At 38.4% G+C, this 19823-nt stretch overlaps 1 protein-coding gene across 12 annotated transcripts in view; it reads right to left on the bottom strand.

Annotated features, from left to right (window-relative positions):
• Positions 1-19823, bottom strand: part of NBEA (neurobeachin) — a 667546-nt gene that overhangs the window by 106962 nt on the left and 540761 nt on the right. For all 12 annotated transcript variants that reach the window (XM_082700384.1, XM_082700385.1, XM_082700381.1 and 9 more), the window contains 2 exons: positions 4061-4178; positions 3631-3733 (listed from right to left, as the gene is read on the bottom strand). In XM_082700384.1, coding sequence (XP_082556510.1) covers positions 3631-3733; positions 4061-4178 — 221 coding nt within the window. The remainder of the gene's footprint in view (positions 1-3630; positions 3734-4060; positions 4179-19823) is intronic.

Here is a 19823-nt window from a genome sequence, read left to right as displayed (position 1 = left end):
TAGTACATAGTGGGCTCTCGATACTACATGACTTGAATTACTTGTCACCCTGAAAGAAAATATAGCTGAAGAGAAAGGTGATGATAAAAAATTAAATAACTCAACCACATGAAGAAGAAAAATGTTAAACAGTAAATCAATAGGGCTTTCCCAAATAACCCATAACAACTTTAGATAGTAGAATGAGGATGGCTGGTATGTATTGGGGCTATAGTAGGATGTTTTTAGAAGCAGGGGATAAGGTGAAGACAAAATTGTCCTCCTGAGAATAAAATCTATTATGTACCATAACAAAAGGTGACCATTTAAAATCACCAATCCTATGGACACAACCAGGTGCATCCTTAGTAAGTGAAGAATCTGATTAAATCCAAAGTTAATTGATTGTACCATCTGAATAGAAAAATACATTAACCAAATGCTAATAATCAACATGGAATCTAGAATATGGGCATATTTTTGCCAGTATTTTTCCATCATTGTGCAGGGGTGAAGGTGTTGTTTTTATGACCAACATGGGAAACTGTGACAGATGACACAGGATAAAAATTGAGAATGAGCTATGATCTTGGGCAAGATAAGTAACTTATCTAAATTAACGTCTTCTTCTCTGTAAAATGGGATATGAATCACATTGTTTTAGGAATGTGGTTGTTTTAAGAATTAAGGGCAAAGAGCTCCCTTTTGTCATGTAAGGACATGGGGAGAAAATGGTCATCTGTGAACCAGAAAGTAGGTTCTAGTCAGACCCCCAAATTGCTGGCATCTTGATCTTAGACTTCCTAGCCTCCAGAATGTCAAGAAATTAGTTTTTATTGTTTATAAACCAAAAATGAAGAAAGAGAGAAAGGAAGGAAAGAAAGAATGAACAAAAAGCAAGAATCTGATCTGTAATGTGATCTCTTTGATGGGCTTGCCCAAGAAGTGGCTTAAATGATAAGTGAAGTCAATTATTCAAGCAGTATACCTGCCTTTGAATTTGGTAAACTTTTTTTTTTTTGTTTATAAATCTTACAGATTTAGTTTAGAGTAAGTTCCCTAGAGTCTGATAAACTCTGTTTAAACTGCTAAAACCCAATGTCAAGAAAACAAAACAGACAATGAAGCTCTTGGTGATTCTACCATGATACTCTCAGCTGGGAGGCTTCCACTGGTAGGATCCAGACATCGTCCCTTCTCTTTGACAATTCTTTAACTATAACAGGACTTACATATCACACACACACGTGTTTATGGGAATGTGTGCATAGATCTATTTACCTACCCTCCTACCCACCTCCCAACTTATCTATATCTGTGTGTACGTGTTGCATATATGTGTACAGAGTGTATGTGTTAATAGTTTATAAAATGTCTTCACTTTATGATCTCAAGACATTCATAAAACATCTCTTTTCAGGGATACCGTCTCCATTTTATAGCAGATGAAACTGTCATTCCTCTTGCCCAGTGTTCTTCATCCTTTCCACTAATATGAATTGAGTTCCTCCTAAGTACCAGGCTCTGTAAGTGTTACCTAGACAGTAAGGGGCAGGACTCAGCCTAGATTCAGTGTTTCTCCTTCCCCCATCTACTGCTTCTAAGGCTATATATCATAGGAAATACATAAAATTGAACTTTGAGAGTATCATTAGGAAACTAAGAATGAGTCGAGGGGAGGGGAACAAAGGACCAGAGGGGTTTAAGATAGAATGGTTGTTTGAAGCCACAGCAAACTCCAAACTACTAACCATCTATTTTGTTTCCAGTTTTTCAATCAAGAAGGATAATCTTCCAACAGCCAAAGGAGACCAAAGGTACCAAAGGAGACCAAAGGAATTATACTCATAATAGATAAGGGAGAGAAAACAAGAGCTTCCGTTGTTTTAAATGCACCCAGGTCCAGACAAGTTCAAAAGCATGGAAGGAACTTATACACATCATTGAGAAACCCCTATTTGGTAATCTCTGAAGAAACATGATCATTAAGAAAGATGTCAGGAGGCAGAAGATCATTAAAAAAAAAAAAAAGGATAAAATCTATTTGTCAGTTCTTAATGTCAATTCCTGGAAAAATTCTTGCATTGACAATTAAACAAACAGTTTGAAAGCACTTGGGAAAGGAAGCAGTCATTACATGAGTTAGCTTCGATTCGGTAAGAACAAGTCTGGCAAAACTAACCTCATTTTCTTTCTTTTTTTTTTTTTTTTATAGATTAAATGCATTTTTCCTTTGACCTGTATTCTACAGAAGTACTTCTTCATTACCCACTAATGTCTTAATTTAATCTTGTCATTCTGCTAGTAAATAGCCTAGCATGTACATACACGTCAGTGAACTGGTCTTACACTGTGAGCTTAATACGAGAGCCGGTGCACTGAGATGGAAGGTAACTCCAGCTGAGTAGCACCTAGAAAGCACCTCAGCAATTAGGCACTGTGCTAGGTGCTTTGGATGAAAGAGAAGTAAGACACAGTCCGTGTCTTTTAAATGTCTGTAGCCTGTTTAAGGGAAGATGGACAAAGATTAGTTTTTCTTTCCCTCCATGCTGGGCTCTGCAATAATTCCCATGGACACAGTGGGCCATGCCGAAGAAGACACTGTTGTTTGTTTGTCCGAAGCTGGGTTCTTTCTTTCTTGCCACCAGGAAACCTATTTTGTTCAAGTAGGAGGTGGCAAGGAGTTCAGAGGTATAGTTTACCCTGAGTCTTACCCAGGGGATGATTGGCCAAACTCAGTCAACTCACTCTGCTTCGGCAGTGATTGTTTTAAGGACAGGAAGGTGACCCCATTCAGGCTGAGCGGACCTGAGATAAAGACTGTGGGAGGCATGTGACAAATATATTCTTTCCTAAAACATAGAAGTTCAATGAGAAATCCTTAGTGCTTTTTCCCCACTTAATGCATTTGGTGAAACTGTGGTGTCCGGAGCACTAGCAGTGATTTTGTGAATATGAAGTCAACTGAGGCTCCTCACGTCACTGAACCTCTGAGCCAGGACTGACAACTCCTTAACTCCAGACCTTTTATAAAATAAGACTCAAACAGCAAAACATCCTTTTGTTTAAGCCATTTTTAGACAGGTATTCAGTTACTTGACTAACTGAATTTAGTGATACACATAATTACTGTGTTATCTATTAGATCAGTATCTTTCAAATAAGATAAGATTAAAATAAGATTTCAAATGATATTTTAAAAAAATAGGATGAAAGATTTAGGAAATGGCTAAAAGTACATAATCATTCACGACTATTAATCTCCATAAATTCTCATTTTCATAAAGAAGCATGTATACATAGCATTTACAAAAACAACTTACATGTGATTAAAGAAAATTTAATCACAAATACCATGAAGCTTTTGGCATATTTTTTGTAAGATGTTAAGCAAAAATGTGTTAATTATATGCTAGCTATGATATGCAATCAACTTTTTTGCTTTCTCATTTACATATGTGTTAAAGAAACCTATACACCAACTATTCTGTCATTCTTAAAATAGCTAATTTCTTTCCGTACAAATGGCTTACAGAGAAAAATTTCTTGGTTCTCAAAATAATTATAATGGTATAACCTTATTTATATTTGTCATATTGAGATTAAAGTATGTTAACGAACCACAGATAACGTGTAATATGATATAATTACCTGGCTTGTGGCAAACCATAGCTGGTCCCTACTCCAACCCGAGGCAAACTATAGACAACTTTTTTTACTGTTGCTTGGTCAGGGAAATTAAACATAACTGAGGCTGCGGTAAGAAGAAAAAACATGATTTAGAAAACCACAGGAGAGCTAACCATCAATTTCAGAAATCATTTTCAAGTGCCTCTCATGATTTATTTGTAGAGGTAATGAATCTTCATGGAAAATCAGTTTTCTGTATAACTTTATCCATGAGAAATCTAGGATTAACATTTTTAATTAAGCAAATTAACTTTTACTTTTATTTTTGTTTTAATGAGGGCATATCAAAGAGAGAAATACAGCAGGGAAAAATGAAGACTGTATCACACCATGTAAATAAATAACATCCAAATATGAGCACATTTATTTCCAAATACTTAAGGGGCCTTACTTCGGTTTGCCATAAATACTTCCAAAGCAGTGTTTTGTAGAAGATAACGTCTTGAAAATACAGCTCGTATCTCGCTGAACATCCATTTTCCATGAAGTCCTTCAGTGTACGCAAGAACCTAAAATAAATCGTTTAAAGGGAAGGGTCAATCAGTAAAATGTGTGTCTAAGACTTAGTCTGACAATATCTTAGACAGTACTCTATAAAAGTCAGTAAATTAGGGATTACCTTCCTGAATTCATGATAGATCACAACACTGTCAATCATTTGATTCTGTATAAGAGTATTTGCAAAATTTCTACCTTTCTAAATTTTCTTAGTTGCCTCATGAAGAAATGAAGGAGCAGAAAAATTATATGTTCAAAGTCACCCTGTGACTTAAGACAGAAAATATATTCTATTTTCATCTAGTATATAATCAGGTGGACAAGGTAACCTGACATACGCTGTTGGTTCTTTTCCAACATTTGTTTTGTTCCTTCATCCTCACTTACTGGAAGCTCAGTTAGCCCCAGTACCCATGTGGTCTATGCCAGTCAATGGATCATGGCTGGTCTGTGGCAGGGTAGCAAGTATTTTTGGTAAAAGGTCAAATAGCAACTATTTTTGGATTTTAAAAGCCATATGGTCCCTACCACAACTACTCAGCTTTGCCATTATAGAGTGAAAGCAGTCACAGACAATGTATAAATGAATGGGTATGGCTGTGTTCCCATAAAACTTTATTTATAACAACAAGGGTGGCCTGAATTTGGTCCTGGGGCCAATCTGTCTGATCCACAGTCTAAGCCAATCATGGCGAAGGCATGCTTTCTCAAATTGCCTTGAAACTAGAGGTGAGGACATTTGACCCAAAACTGGCTAATGAGAACAAAACCAGAGTTACTTAGGGATGTATCAGCTGATAAAACGAGTTATTCGTAGCTGGTACACTCTTTTCCCTTTCTTTCTTGGGTGGAGATATAACGGCAGAAACTGTAGCAGCGATTGAATAACCATGAGAGGAAAGCCAAGGGAATTGCAGCGAGGTTGGCCTGAACACTGAGTTAGTGAAACATGCTCAGCAACCCCCACATCTGCACTTCCTGTTACACGATATAGTTAAGTCCATACTCGATAAAGGCACTGCAGTCAAAAATGCAACAAATGCATTCCCTCCTGATACACCGATGTAGAGTCACTATACAAAACACATTTCTACTTGCATTACTATATATAATCTACTACATTTACATTTGCTTCGGTGAAATCAAAACCGGTTGAATTCTACGTGCATGGTATTTCTTAAGCTTTGCAAACAAGTTACGAATTCCCTTTTTACATTTCTTTTCTCTAGAAAAAAAAATATGATCCTTTAGTCTTGCATATTTTGAAAATTCCATTTTCTAAATCCTTAATTCAGTTTTTGTCTTTCCCTAGATGCTAGAAAGTTTTGGAGGCAGTCAGACATCTATTTAAATCCTGAAATATTTTGGAGCCAGGCAGACTCCTATTGAAATCTTGGCTCTGCTATGCAGCAGTTATAGGACCTTGGAAAAATTATTTAACTCCATCTGATTTTCATCATCTGAAAAACAGTGATAATACTACTATTATTGGTTGGTCTAAGCAGAGACAATGAACCTTAAGTGCATGGTCTTAGTTATTATTTAAGTCCTGTTTATAAGTTTATAGATCTTTATGGTTGAGCATAAAATGACAACAACTATTACTTTGACTTCTAAATGTAAAACTATACATTTCACAAACGGGTTATAGTGACTTGCCACAATTTATATCAATAAATTCTTAATCTGATGCAATGTTCTCCAGACTTGAATTTCACAGACTGGTATAATTTTTTTTTTTAATTTATTTATTTGACAGACAGAGATCACAAGTAGGCAGAGAGGCAGGCAGAAAAAGGAGGAAGCAGGCTCCCCGCTGAGCAGAGAGCCCGATGCGGGGCTCAATCCCAGGACCCTGAGATCATGACCTGAGCTGAAGACAGAGGCTTTAACCCACTGAGCCACCCAGGCACCCCCGGTATAATTTTCTTTTTAATGAGAAGAGTACTGATACAAGATTGATAACTTTTTTTTGTCAAGCAGGGAAAATTTTAAGATAAATAAAACACCCAAAACAACAAAAACAATCTTCCACATGACCATTACTTTGCTAAAAAATATAACTATTAAGGTCTTTTGAAAACCCAAACAGTACAATGATAGTTTTGAACAGTTTTGAAAACCCAAACAGTACCATCTCAGAAAAAAGGAGAGAGCTTTTCACAAAAGCTGTGTTGGCACCTTTCTAGGAAAGCCATTGTGCCAGGAGGATGGGGACAAAAGACCACACACACACACACACACACACACACACACTCCCTTCACTCACATGTTTACTTCTTCTCCTCTTTGGGAATGATGCGATGTATATTTGGTCTGTATTCCTTTCCATTATTTTACTTCTAGCAGGCAGGTAGTTCACAAACACATGCAAACACGCAGGAGTTAGTCTGACTCCTTAAGCACTCCCTGTAACCCCAAAGCTGGTCTCACCGACTTTGCCGGTTATCACTGGATTGTTTTCCAGCCTCAAGTTCACCCTTAATTGCTCGTTCTCTGAAAATAAATCCGTACCCTTTGTTTTTGCTTTGCTAACTGGCATGATGTTAAGCTTTGTCTAAAAGGACACTGAAGAAATAAATTAAAAAAAAAAAAAAAAGAAAGAAAAAGGACACTGAAGACACACTGCATGGCAGACAAAGGGGTTTTCAGTGCTGGTGCTGGCGAGCTTACTCGGCAGCTTCTGGCAGAACCTGGGGCCTCTCCAGGGCCTGGCCCCTGCAGAGTGATGGCCAACCGCATCCAGCCACTTGAAGGTTTTTCCTGTACTTCCCTCTGCCCCGGGGCACTTTTGTAGCAGAGTGCCTCTGGGGAGAACCCCTCCCAAGAACAGTTTCAACTACTCCCTCGAAGGTAATTTCTGTAAAGTTCTGGAGCGCAGAGCTCCAGCAAGTACCTGAGCAGAGCCCTGGAGTGACTTCTCCATCCTTCAGGGAGCTACAGCCCCGCCTTCCCCAGGGAGGCCTGGGGGGCCGCTTCCTTAGGTTCAGTGACAGCTCTAAGGGTAGAGGCTGCTCCTTTCCAATACCCTTCTTAGAATCCTTAGAGTTCTTTTTGTTTCTTACTAACCATTCTCTGTACTCTAATCTCCTGGTATAATTTATGATTATTCATTTTACACTTTCCCTGTTTAAGTTGCTATGCGGTTTTCCTCTCCTGATGGATGCAGGCTGATGGACTCAATCAGTTCTCCCTCCAGCTGGGGCCACGACAGTCCTCAGGGGCCCCTCAGGAGCAAGAAAAAAAGGGAAACTGAGATAGTCAGAGGAACTCAGGAAAGTCTGGTGCCAAGAAGTAAAAGGAGAATAAAGCGAAACGAAAATTATTTTGCTAGTAGCTAGTAAACAGGAATTTGGAAGCAAATTCCAAAAGACAGATCCAAAGGTACAAAGCTATTTTGAGTAAGGGCGGGATCACCTGAGTTAAGTGTGCAGCCCTGACCACAGGGACTGTGGGAAGAAAAATTATTTATATACATAACTACTTACAACTTTATAAAAAATCTTCCTAATTATTTTACAGTAACCTATGTTATATTTAAGCTTTTTAAATCCTTAGCGACAAGCTGATAAAAGATAATGCTCTAAACTGGCCATAATTCCCTGCCAGGAAATCCAGGGGAGCCTAGAGTCCTCTTCTTTTTTTTATAACAAACCACTTCCTGCTTTCCCTTCTCGTTCCCGTCAAAACTGCATATGTGATAAAACTCTCCTAAAATACTGTATTTAAACATTGTTATATGCCCTCGTGTGAGGGGCCTTTCCAGGCAAGCAGTGTGGAATCACCACAGCTAACCTCTACTGTCTCTTCTATTGTATCACTATTTTAATGCTTTGCATAGCACTTATTTATTTATATTTATATTTTTAATTTTTTTTTCTCTGTCCTCCCCCGTCACGTGAAAGTTTTAAGAGAACGGGACTCTGTCTGTTGCATTTACGGCTCAATACATAGTGCCTAAAACAGTGCCTGGTGTCGGGTGTTCTATACACATTTGTTTGTTGAATAAATCACTAAGAAAAATGGACAGAGATAACAGATATGGGGAAGGCCACAAAGAAATCTTACAATGTGTGGGCATTTCTGACTTCTTGGCTGAACTGGAAAAGCTTTCTAGTTTGGCCCACAGATGTCTCAGGTACTATCTTCATGGTGGAACCCACCAAGCATCTCTCCTGACATGAGATTTAGTTAAGTTCCGAAAAAATAAAATAGGATAACTGGTTTCTCTTCTGTGGTAGTCTAATTTTCACTCTTGGGGAACCCTAGACTCAGTTATACCCCATCCTGAAAGACCACGCTCCCTCACAAAAAGGAGTCCTTCACGCTCGAGGGATTAGGGGAGCTCTTTAGGCTGCAGTATTTTGACTTCAGTTTATACACTGACATCTCTCACTTAAAAAAAAAAATGTGTACTGAAGTGTGTCACGGAATATCACCCGGCACCCCTCTTGAGCATCAGTTTTATTTCTGGTAAGCAACAAAATTTTTTGTCATGAAATTCCTACAGACAGGATGGAAAATAAAATGGAAACAATGATGTTCTATCAAGATAAAAGTCTGGCATTCTGGTAAGTTTTCTTTACCATGGGCACCCTTAGACTACACCACAATCTCCATTGCTCTTCCCAGCTCGTGGGCAACGAGAAAGCCCGCACACTCAGCAGAGGGTACCCTAGTGCGATTTTTATGACACAATGCTGTGTGGTACACAGAAGCTGTGGTAAAAGGTTCTGGAACCGGGGGCAGAATGACCTGTTAAGATACTACTTCAGGCAAGTGATGAAGGGTTTAATCAGTTTGTACTCATTTCAGAAATGTAAAGAAATATCATTTATAGTTGGTTACATATTGAGTTTACAGCACATTTCTATAAAAATTTGGGCCTCAAGCCCAGGTCTGAAATATGACCTCAGACTATAAAACTGATTGTATTTTATTTATACTTTTACTAGTTACATTATGTTCCATAAGTTTCAGGACCTGCCATAATAACTCTTGAAGTTCTTCATCACAGCCCCTTGATGTCTTTCTATACTACATAGAACTTGTACTTTCTATACTATACTACACACATACTTGTACTTTCATCTCTGTTTGAGGTTTGTGGCTTTTGTTTTCTTTCCTAAATCAGCCTTCCTGTATCATCTGGTCTGTCCCTGCCTGCTTCTCCAAATTATTTAATGTACTATGAAATCTAATCAACAGACACTAACTACCCCAATTCAGTTTTGTTTTCTGAAAATTGAATAAATGTAATTTTTAGGATGTCATATAGGTCATAAACAAGAATATGAGAGCATCTTGATCCCAAATCTTAGGGAACTTTGTGGTTTTTTTCTTAACTGACCACTGAACCAGATTGAGCCACCTGCTTACCATCCAAAAGAAGTGAAGGGAGAAAAGAGTTCATGCTGCCTCATACCCTGAGGTCTGCTCTTTTCACTTAGACACTGAGGTGCTCAGGAAGCAATTTATAAAACAAATGTAATAGAGAACCCTTGTAAGCCATCTCACCCAAATGTGTGCTTAACACAGATTATTTGATGATCCTGTTGAAGAAAAATCGGGTTGCTGTGCACTCATGTGTATCAGACATGTATATGTTGTCAGAAACATGTATACGGCTGTCAAATCAGTTTTCTCTTTTCTCCCCCCTTTTAAGGCAGCGAATATTGTGCAACCTAAAAAAGTACTTGTTGAGTGGTATCTGTGCTGATCTCCAATCATCGAACACATCTGTTAGAATATTACAAATACTTTCTTTTTTGAATACAAAAGATCTAAATTTTGCTGCAGGTTTTATTTTCTGTTAAGAATTGATGAAAATGTTGCAGAAGGCTGGATAGACATGCCCTTTCCAGCGTTCATGAGGTCGTCATTTCTACCCGACTGGCACTTGCAGCTTAATTAAAGGGGTTTAGTACAATGTAAAGTAACAAGTCCCCATTACTTTCGTAATTCCGTATACGTGTTCAGTGATGTGGGCTATAACAGATAAATTCAAGATGGAATAGTTCATACGTAATTTCAGGTTTACATTCCTACGTGATGGTGTATGTTCTTTTCCCATCCGGCAGCTGAATGGAGAGAAGTCTAAAGCCTGGAAGTAAAGCCGAATCACAAGACGGAGGAAGCTTGCTTTCTATAATGGACCGAGCGCAAGATCATCTTGGACTGCTAACTGCTGTGGTGGCACAAGGGGCGAGGGAGTAGGGAGCGGCAGTGACAGTGAGACCTCTGACTGATACTCTCCCCTCTGTTCCCGCCACAATGTCTTGGTGATGCTATTTCCTCATTAAAGGCACGGAGAAGTAGGAGATATAAGAAATAATCAGACATGCATGGAAGGACTGACAGAGAAACACAACGGAACAGCCTCTTCTCAATGGGCAATGCAATAACCTTCCAAGAGATAAGTTAGGTACACACGATTTAACAGAATAAATGTCCAAATTCTCATTTTTTTTTTTAAGGATTTTATTTATTTATTTGAGAGAGAGAGTGAGGGAGAGCACAAGCCAGGGTAGGCAGTGGGAGAAGCAGGCTCCCCGCTTAGCAGGGAGCCTGACTCTAGGCTGGATCCCAGGGGGACCATGACCTGAGTCGAAGGCAGATGCTTATGAGCCACCCAGGCGTCCCCAGATTCTCAACTTCTTAAAATCTATCTGGCTAAGACTGAGCCTATCAGGGAGGTACAGGTTCTCTTTCTCATATCGTTTCTCCCCATTGTCCTTTCCTATTTAAAAAAAAAAAAAAAATGTTGTGAAGAAGACTCTCTCTGGTATATTGCCTGAGGTTTGAGATCTGTTGAGGGGGAAAGAGCCTCGAATAAGGGTAAGTTAAAATACTGACAGAGAGGTTGAAAAGCGGATGTCCTCAATGACCAGATTTTTAAAAATCCTTTTGCAAATCACATGATTTCTCGATTCACTTTCAAAGAGTGAAGGTGGATCTAACAGAGCTGACAATGGAGAGATAATTAAAAGTAATTTTTGATTACAGATCACTGGGTGATTTTTAGCATACAACTTAGAAGCAGTACAAAAAATTATAACACTACTATAATAAAACTTCAATATCCTATTGATTTATGTGAATGAGATTTTCCAACATATCTACAAAAAAGAAAAGTAGGAGGAGCTATAATATCGATCCTAGTATTGTCCTAGCGATATCCATATGTGGATATATTAACCGTTCATCTCAATCAGAGATGAATTTCCAACAGCATTTTATTTTTGAGCTTAATAATTATTTTCCAAAGTTCATAATATGTTTGTGTTCTTCTATGGTTGTAAGCTGATGTTATTTATAATAACTTATTCTAGAATATGTGTTAAATATTTAAAATTTTATGATCTTAGAAATTTAAAAATTAAAACTCTAATTCATAAATGTATATACTTTCTGCAGATTCATATAATATAATAAGTAATAAAAGGCTTTCAAGAATAAGATATCTTAGATAAATTTGGGGGAGGGAATCAACTGAAAATATGAGCTCAAAGAGAAAGAGGAATTACATAAAATGTTCATTTGAAAAAAGAGGATTCATGTATTTTAACCGACTGAGCCACACAGGCGCCTCTTATTATTCGTGTATTTTAAAATGGGTGATGACAGTAATCAAAGCACTAGTTTATTGGATAGATTTGATTGTACTGAATCCATCTGAAAAGTGACTATGTGAACCAGACTAACCCATTCGGAGAAATCCCCCGGGGATGACCATCCTGTGACCTGAAACCTTCCTGCGAGCAGCCCCCCATCCACATTCTTTCTTTTTGTTTAACCACACCCTTAAGTACCTCTCTGGGGCATAAGGTTCTTGATCTGCACTGGAGATATGACTATCACATACACACCTCTTCTTAAAGATATTCTCCTGGGTGGTCCCTCACCAGGTACTTCCAGCCTCTAGGGCTATAAAAACAGGTCTTAGAGGGTTGTGGGGTTGCAGATCTAGTCCTCTTGCGGCTGCCCAGGACACTCTGTAAGTTTCCTTGAGAAACCATTTCTCAGGAAGCTGAATTGTTGGCCTTTTTCTTCAGTCTTAAGGCTTCTTTGGCCTTTGGAAGTCATTTATTAGCTATCTCCCCTTCATGAAACAGTGAAACAACATTTTACTTTAAAATAGCATTATTTGGAACATGTGGGATATTATATCTTTTAAAAATGTTCGAACTTACGACAAGATTTAGATATAAACTTTTTTATATTGAAGTGTAGCCGACATACAATATTAGGTGGTATATAGTCCTGTGAATATTTTTTACACAATAAATAAGAAAAAAAAAAGGGGGGGGGGACGATTGCAATAGACCAGTAAAGAGAATAAAGAATAAAGAAATCATCAAATAGTTGATGGAACAGTCTCACTTTAGCCTCTTGCCCAATTAATAATGAAAATAATCATCAAAATAAAACTGTCAAGGGCAGGCAGCATAATCAGTAATATCTAGTACAGACTGAAACATTGATCACAGACTCAAATCTTTTTGTGAATTTTTTCCTGATGAAATAATTTGGTAATATAAAACTGAAAATGGGGCAAACTGTATATGGCTTAACTCCGAAGTAAGGGAAAATGCTGAAGAAATTAATTTGGCAAATGAGGAATTACAGAAAATATATTCTCAATGAAAATGAAACAATAGATGCTATTACTCCTATAGTTCTGAGGTTAAATATTCATAAACACAGCTATTATCCATATGTGGATTAAAACAGCAGGACTGCAACATCCTCCAACTGGGGGAAATTTAGGCAGCCCATCCATAGAGAGCTTTTTATTTAATAACCTTGCTTTTGTTGTAATTCATCAATGCACATATCTGCCTATCCTAGATTTAAAGTCACCCGAGGGTCCGTCTTTCTTACTAGCTGCGAGAGCTCAGGTAAGTTAGTTACTTTTCAATTCTTTAGTTTACTTAAGATTTGGGGGAAATAATACCTTACCACACAAGGTGATCATGAGAATTCAATGGAATAAATCTTTTAAAAAATGCTTGGTACAGTGCCTGGCACACAGGAAGTGCTAGACAAATCTAACTTATAATTACTGCCCATCAGACACAGAGACACACAACATCGCCAGCAAGGCAGTAGAAAAACCAGACCACAGTAAACAAACTTATACTAAGCTGACAAGTCACAGCTCTTTTTCCTTAGTGGCAGCTGGTACCCTAGAAATTCTCCAGAATCACAGAGCTAAGCTCTCATGAGAAAACCCAGCTGTTTGGGACATGGAGCTACCACCATCAGTAGTGACCATTCTCAGAGGCTTCTTCCTACCTTCTCTTCCTGTCTATGGGTGAGGAGGCCAGCCCTTTTCTACCAAGCCTGACCTCATGATGTATTTTATTTACTTTCAGTGACTTTCATTGAGCAGAGATGTATCGATTGACCTTCATGAGCTGATGGTGAGCAAGAGGGGAGGAATCCTTCACGTCCCATAATTCACGGTCTGCTGGAGGATCAGACAGTGGGAAGAGGGGGAAAGAAGAGGGTCTCGAGCAGAAGGAATAGCACGTATGTAAGTATGGTGCTTTGGGGAATGGGTCCAGGCTGTCTGGAACACATACGTAAAGAGGAGAAAGGTGAAAAATATAATTAGAATAATGAAGATGGGCAAGGAACCAGGACATGGGGAAATATGTGATTCATGTTAGAGTTGAACTTGCAGTCTGCAAGAAACAGATAGCCCTTATTGTTAAACAAAGGGCTGAGATGATCAAATTTGCACTTGAAATCACTGCTGTGGCTACAGGGTAGACGAAGTCCCAAATAATCTATGCGAACGTTATTTTATAGTCATTAGTAGAAAACCATGAACTCTTTCAAAAAGAGTATTGTTTGTACCTGGCCGATAGTATCTCATACCATGGCAAATACATTTAAATTTCCTTATTTTATTCCATACATCCCGTCAACAGTTGGAGACTTCTTGAGGGTAGAGACTAGGTTGTATTCTATTTTTTATTCCTTACAGAACCTGCACATGGAAGGAACTCAATCAGTTTTTGTTGAAGAAAATATTGAAAATTTAATTTACAAACAAATTTGAGTTGCAGCTGGAGTCCTCTGTGACTACTTCATCCTCAAATGCACATGCTCAAAATTACGGTAAAATTCTTGAAATTAAAAAACGATATTGGCAAGGTTGCTTCATTTTTGTCCTACTCATGAATGTCCCCATGTGTAACTATTATATATTTGGCTGTGTTTTCTCATTTTCTCAAATTTGGCAAACTCTAAAATCTTGTATTTGTCTCTCTGCTGTTATTTAACAAAGGGGAGGAATGGAGTAGCGGGAGAGAGAACTCTACACTGTTGGAAAGAAGCTTATTTCTGGCTTCTAGAATTTCCTTTCTTTTACATACTGGATATTTTAACTTCCCCTGTATTATTCTGCATGGTGGCAAGTTTTAAACTAGTTATATATATATACATACATATACATCCACTTATATGTATAGCTTGTCATATGGATGTGTGTGTGTGTATCTAGTATTTATCTATCTATCTATCTATCTATATCCATATCTCCTGTTTTTTAGCTTTATTTTCTTCTATGTGAGATCATCTGGTTTTCTGGATTACAGGTTTTTCTTTGAATCTTTTTGGTAGTAGAGTCTGATTTGTGGATACTATTAGTTGTTAGCACAAATTGTTTCCCCTTTTTTCAAATATTTCACATACAAGTTCTAGGTGCAGTCAGAAATGATACAAGATTAGATGGGGTATTTGCATTAGCTGCATGTTGCATTAGTGAAATCATTCTTAACTTGCAGAGTAGACATAAAGGAGAATTGCTTTTGACTGGAGATCTAATTATGCTATGAGAGAATCTTTTAACAAATTAAAATAATTTTATTTAAAATTTTTTATCATAATAGAGTTTATACATAAAAATTATATATACTTATGGTACACAATATTTAATAAGTGCTAACTATTATGATTAGTAGTTTAAAAATTCCATATTTAGCCACAATGTGCATTATGCCTGGTTCTTCTTCCTTTTTTTTTTTTTTTTAAAGATTTTATCTATTTATTTGACAGACAGAGATCACAAGTAGGCAGAGAGGCAGGCAGAAAGGTTGGGGGGGGGCGGGAATCAGGCTCCGAGCAGAGCAGGGGGCCCGATGTGAGCGAGGCTCAATCCCAGGACCCTGGGACCATGATCTGAGCCGAAGGCAGAGGCTTTAACCCACTAAGCCACCCAGGTGCCTCTATGCCTGGTTCTTAAGTCCTAACCATCTTGAACACTTTTCAGCTCCCAAATGTACCATGTTCTATCATGCTTCTGTGTCCTCGTACATGCTGTTTCTTTTGATTAACTTCTATTAATGACTGAGCTAGAAGAGCCTGCTGCTACCTCTGAGGACCCTGTACCCACCTATGACACGTGCCAGACCGTTACTACAATTGATGGTTTACTTGTCTGTGTCTCTTGCTAACCTGTGAGCTCACTGAGGGCAAAAATTCTGTATTTTTGACATCTCTGTATTTTTCATACTTAGCACAGAGCCCAGCACACAGCAATAATTTAACAGTAAGTAGTAATAACTTATAAATGCCTCTGTTGATCAATGTTTAGTAATACACATGTATAGGAAAGTTATCATTTATATGGTCTACATGAATTAAAAAGCAGTCAGGTTAAGACAGTCTAGAGTGATTCCCAATTCATTTTATATTGGACAGGACATGGAAAGTTGCCCCCTCCCGAAAAGTTCCCTTTTACCATGTTGATTACCTATGACCCCACAACTCTGGCCATGGTGATTGAACTAGGATGGGCCCCTAATATAAAAGTAGTTATCTAAGTTGGATAGCCACAGTTCATGGCTGTGAGAACCCTGTTGGTCTCTCAGAACCAGGCTGTCATGAATGGTGACTGGCTGACACCATTGATTATTTCTCTTGATGATGTGAATGTGAGATATCCAGAGACAACTCTCACAGGAAGGTGGGAAGAAGCCAAAAGACAGAGAAGGCAGTCAGTCACCAGAAATCATAAGCAGCAGGAGTTCTGAGAAAGCAGAAGTCAAGACCAAAAGAGATGGGTCTAGTCATCGATGTAACTATCTCTTATGCCAGACACATCTGGTACCACTTTGCTCTCCTGGCTCCAGCTCTTTCTTTTCCATACCATGTTGTTTCCTGTCACAGAGCCAATGCTCATATTCTTCCTTCTCTGGAAATATCTTCCCCTCCCCTCTTTGCCTACTTCATTTCTACTTATCCTTGAGCTTTCTTTACTTACTGTTTTCTCAGCTGACCTCTCTTGCTAGGTTAACCTCCCCCTAGCCCCCATGGCATACTCTCATAGTTCCATATACAAGAGAAGTTCTTTATAGCACGTACCACAAATTTTGCAAATTTATCATATATTTTATTAATGTAATCTCCTCCACTCTTTGACCACTTGTTTCTGCCCATTACTGTATCTCTACTGCTTGGCACAGTGCCTGTTACATTGTAGAAACTCAGTAAATAACCTGCTGAATGACTGAATTAAAGGTGTATTTAGAATGAGTTAGTCTGTAGGAGTGACAATATAAATAAAAATGTAGAGTAACTGGCGCTGTAATGTTAATGGATGTCTATGGTTTAAAGACATTAAAAGAACGGGGTCATGGAGCTTGGATGAAATTACAGTTTCTCTGAAGGCCTGATGAGGATTTCCCTTTTGAACATTACCATGCTTCCCTACAATAAACTCTGTAGTTGACATTATTGTTTCCTCACTCAGAATCTACTTCTGCTTCCCCCATCTTCCACTTTCCTGATTAACAGAACACTGATTGTGTTTTATTGACTTCAACTCCGTGCACTTCTCAGTCAGGACCCCGTGATCCCGGGCCAGTCCCAGGGACAGATCAAGTTAGTAAAAATGTCTCCATACTTAAGAGGAAACCAATGGAAGAGATACTCTCTCCATCCTGTGAACATTCCCGGGCTTACTTTGATTTGGAGAAATATTTGAGCCACACTATTATCAATGTGAGAACGAGGACAAACCAAGGATGACAGAATGGAGATGGGGAACGAGCCTAGGTTCTTGAAAACATATAGAAGTATCTGGTTCAATCAACCTTGGAGACCAGTATAATTCAGGACTTGCTATTTTATGATGCAAACACATCCATCCATGCATATAAAGCTATTTGAATTAGGACATGTGTTACTTGCAGCTGAAAATTTTCTGATACAAACTCTTACTGCTTGATGTAACCTTCATGTCTGTTTTATCTGAAGAAGGAAAAAGACTAATACCACACACACACACACACACGCACACACACACACATACACCAGAAACACTGTACTCTCTGCTCAAGTATCTGTAAACCCAATGGTTCCAAAAAATAAAGTGTACTAAAATTTCTTAAAAATATGCAAACATTAAATGTTTCCATATTTTGTATATGTTCTAGAATAGCTTTTCTTCCTTGATTGCCTGATGAAGTCCTACTTTGTACTAAAAGCTGACTGCTGGGTGCCTGGGTGGCTCAGTGGGTTAAGCCACTGCCTTCGGCTTGGGTCATGGTCTCAGGGTCCTGGGATCGAGTCCCGCATTGGGCTCTCTGCTCACCGGAGAGCCTGCTTCCCTCTCTCTCTCTCTGCCTGCCTCTCTGTCTACTTGTGATCTCTCTTTGTAAAATAAATAAATAAAAATCTTTAAAAGCTGACTGCTCAAAAAACGTCTCCTCAAAAGACATTGAACTTTTATCCTGTATCTGTCAGGTAGGTTCCAGGCTCATTGGGGACAGAAAAGACAATATGAAAGTGAATTATTTTTCGAGTTTTAAAGACTTCTTTTTCAGTGATAATTGCAACTGAAAGCTATTTTCGTACAAGTGCAGCTTTTAAGTATGTTTACCCTTGAAAACCCAAGTATTCTTAGGCACTCACAGGTGCACCCACAGGGTTCATGAGAATTTTTCTTTTTCAAAGCTGGAGCTCTTCTAGAATCAGTGTCTCTCAAAGAAGAGGTTAAAAAAATGAAGCCCAATCTTTACGTAGGGAATCTGCATTTGGGAAGTCCCAACTGGGGGTTATTTTCACATGTCTGCCTACCACAGTATTAGTGTTACCCTTGACAAATTTCCTCACACGACCAGTATGTATCAAAAAGTATGTGGTTTATTAGCACTTAGTCTGGTGGACTATGATCATTTTTTATAACCAGACTGGAGTTGAAAGAACTTAGACTTTTATAGAGGATGACAGAAAGACTGAGAGCTGAAGTAACCACTTCAGTACTGTGTTAACACGAGAACATTCCTTAACATAACTGAGACACAGTTGGCACTCACATAAAATAAGAATGATCATGTCCACTCTACTGGGTTGCTGTATTAAGTGAAATAACATATAAAGTGTCTAGGGGAAAGGTCGGTACAAAAGAAGTACCACATAAATGTGCCAAACAAATGAACTCCCAATCCTTCCCCACCAGGACCTTCGTGAAACTCTCAGTCAGGACTGAATAGAGTGAGTCCCTGCTGTGGTCTTGGCCCAGGTCCTTCTCCAGTGTCCATTATTCTCTGCTTCTCCATCTTACACTGGTTCATCTAAATCTGGCTATTTCCAAAAATTGGTTCTAATATAACCCTTACTGGATGGCTTTGAGTGTTCTATGTTTGAAGTTTACTCTTAAAAAAAAAAAATCTTAACTGCTTCAGCAGGAGACATTTCAGCACCTGAATTTCCTGTGGTATTTTTACTCCTACTCTACATTATCTGATAAATAACAGCTCCTCAAGAAATGCAACTCAATTTAAGTGTAAACAGCTCAATAAACATCCCTTGTTTGTACATGAATGTCTTTCACACAGATATTTGTAATTAGGGGGTAATAAGAGATTTTAGAGCCCTCCTAACTTTTATAGGCAATGAAAATTGTCCTTCTAGGGTTGGGTATCCCCCCCCCCCAAAGTCTATTCTTCATTACCATCATGCTCCAAGACTGTATTTGTTTCTTCTGTTTTCTTTATATTCCTTGGTTGTAAACCTATTTGCTGCAAATACTGTTGTGCTGAGAATTTGCCATTTATGTTCCACTTGAACAACATGAGCAAGTACTCTGTCCCCAGGGAAGGTTGTTAGCATCACATGTCATTTGTTTATCAAACAACAACTTAGTCCACACCTACTAAGCTCCCAATGTTGTGCTAGGTGATGGAAATACACTAGTGAACAAGAGAAAGATGGTCGCTCCGTTTTCCCCCCCTCCTTTTACATGACTCATCGTATTTCTTTGTAGAAAGCCTTGATAATTGATTAATACAATTCGATTTCACTGGGTTGCTAAAAAAACACCATTAAATAGGTTACTGTACTTAACAGATATCTCCAGTTGTAAGTACTTGCTATAGGCAAGAGGCTGTCCAGAGCATTTACGGCAGAAAGGATTCACGGAGACGTTGATTTTCAACTTAGTTCTCATTAAATGGTAGCTCTAACGACGACTGTGAAGCCATTAAGACCAGTGAAAGGAGCACAGGTATAGCATGAACTCTGCATTTTAGAATGACTGTTCTGGCAGTGGTGAGAAGAATTTGGAAGATGCTAGACTGGAAACTTGAACTCTGCCAATAGGAAGTAAAGGAGGTCCTATCTAAGAAAGTTGCAGAAGAGAG

Source organism: Mustela nivalis (assembly GCF_964662115.1).
Source record: "Mustela nivalis genome assembly, chromosome: 15".
In the NCBI taxonomy this organism is placed as follows: domain Eukaryota; kingdom Metazoa; phylum Chordata; class Mammalia; order Carnivora; family Mustelidae; genus Mustela; species Mustela nivalis.
The sequence above is the reverse complement of the archived record's forward strand: the minus strand, read 5'-3'. Positions and strand labels throughout refer to the sequence as shown.